The sequence below is a fragment of the Rhagoletis zephyria genome, unplaced genomic scaffold, assembly GCF_001687245.7.
Source record: "Rhagoletis zephyria isolate East Lansing unplaced genomic scaffold, Rhagoletis_zephyria_1.1 Rzeph_scaffold_71309, whole genome shotgun sequence".
NCBI lineage: Eukaryota > Metazoa > Arthropoda > Insecta > Diptera > Tephritidae > Rhagoletis > Rhagoletis zephyria.
Window position 1 is genome coordinate 1 of NW_016228359.1, and position 1,296 is coordinate 1,296.

The 1,296-nt window shown below is 37.3% G+C and overlaps 1 protein-coding gene across 1 annotated transcript; it reads left to right on the forward strand.

Annotated features, from left to right (window-relative positions):
- Window positions 1-6: 6 nt before the first annotated feature.
- On the forward strand, window positions 7-466 carry LOC108357150 (breast carcinoma-amplified sequence 3 homolog; the record flags this gene model as incomplete). Its single annotated transcript, XM_017608245.1, has 3 exons — window positions 7-35; window positions 92-246; window positions 311-466. Coding segments are annotated over exons 2-3 (238 nt in total), but the record flags the coding sequence as incomplete, so codon positions are not given.
- Window positions 467-1,296: the final 830 nt, after the last annotated feature.

Sequence of the window (1,296 nt, forward strand, 5' to 3'; positions counted from 1 at the left end):
CAATGCGTGTTCAAAACCTACAACACACCCAGCGGGTCTCTTACCTAAATCTTTCAAAAACTGAAACTGAATAATCAACTGTGAATTTTAGGTCTAATTTGAATCATGTCGATGTCGAGGCCGTGGAAATAGGGGTAACCAAGCCTACGCCTACAGCTGCAGCTATGCGATCGCACCCATTAAGTATGCCAGCCACTGCTACAGCGCGCTGCTCCTTGCCGGTCCTCATCGAATCGGGTTCTTACAGTACGTAGACAACATATTTTAAGTAGAATTGATTTTTTTTTTGTTCATAATATTCAATCATTAGGTAGTATAGAGCAAAGTCCTAAGCTTATGGATCGTTTTCATCACGATCACTTGGATTCTGATTTTGCCGTATCGCATGGGGATTCTAGACTCAAGGAGGATTTGGCCGATGCTATGCGCGAATCACCCTCTGTATCTGAGGTTCACAGAATTACTGGTAAGTCGTGTTTATGTTTTAATTAAAACGTGCGGTGGTGTAGGGTTTTTCGTTTCGAAGTTAGCTTTATAATATTTATTCACTTATAGTATGTANTTTCGTCCGCGTGATATATTTCGTTTAACCATATGTTTCAAATGTAATAATAATTCGCTTTGAACAAAGGTGGGGGTCATATAAGAATAAACTTGAAGATAATAGTAAATAGATTTGCACTGCTTTTCTGGCGCATGCGAAAACCTGAGCGGATGGTAAATAGAGCCAATTTGATTGTCTTACAAAGCTGAGAGAACAATGGAACTAAGCTTTCATTAGCTATTTGCGGTATTTCATACTTAATTATATCTGTAGACAGACACCAACGTATTCGCATTAACGTGTTGGCATCATGAGATGGGCGTTTTTTATTTTGCTCCTCATTTTCTCCTTGCAATTTTTCTAATGCGCTCAGCTTCTTATCGATTTTCATCATTGCTGATTTGAGGTTGGATGGTTCAGCAGCAATTTCACGAACCTTCAGCATAATGATTAATTTTGTAATTATGCTCCCTATGGATGCTTCCGTTCCAGCTTTTAAAACCAACTCACTGTTGTTGGACAATTGATTTCCATCTTTGGTGCTTCATCAGAACGGCGGACATATTAAATTTTGTAAGTTGTGAAAGTAGAAGCTTTTACTTCGTTTTATTTGCCAATTTACCTTTCGTTACTTGAAAATTGCCTTTTAGTCTTCTTGAACTCATCAAATTTTTCTATTATGAGGTTAGTTGAGCATTTTCGTTTCATATAAAAAAACGAATAAAAATAAAGACAAAAGCGAATAAAAGAAA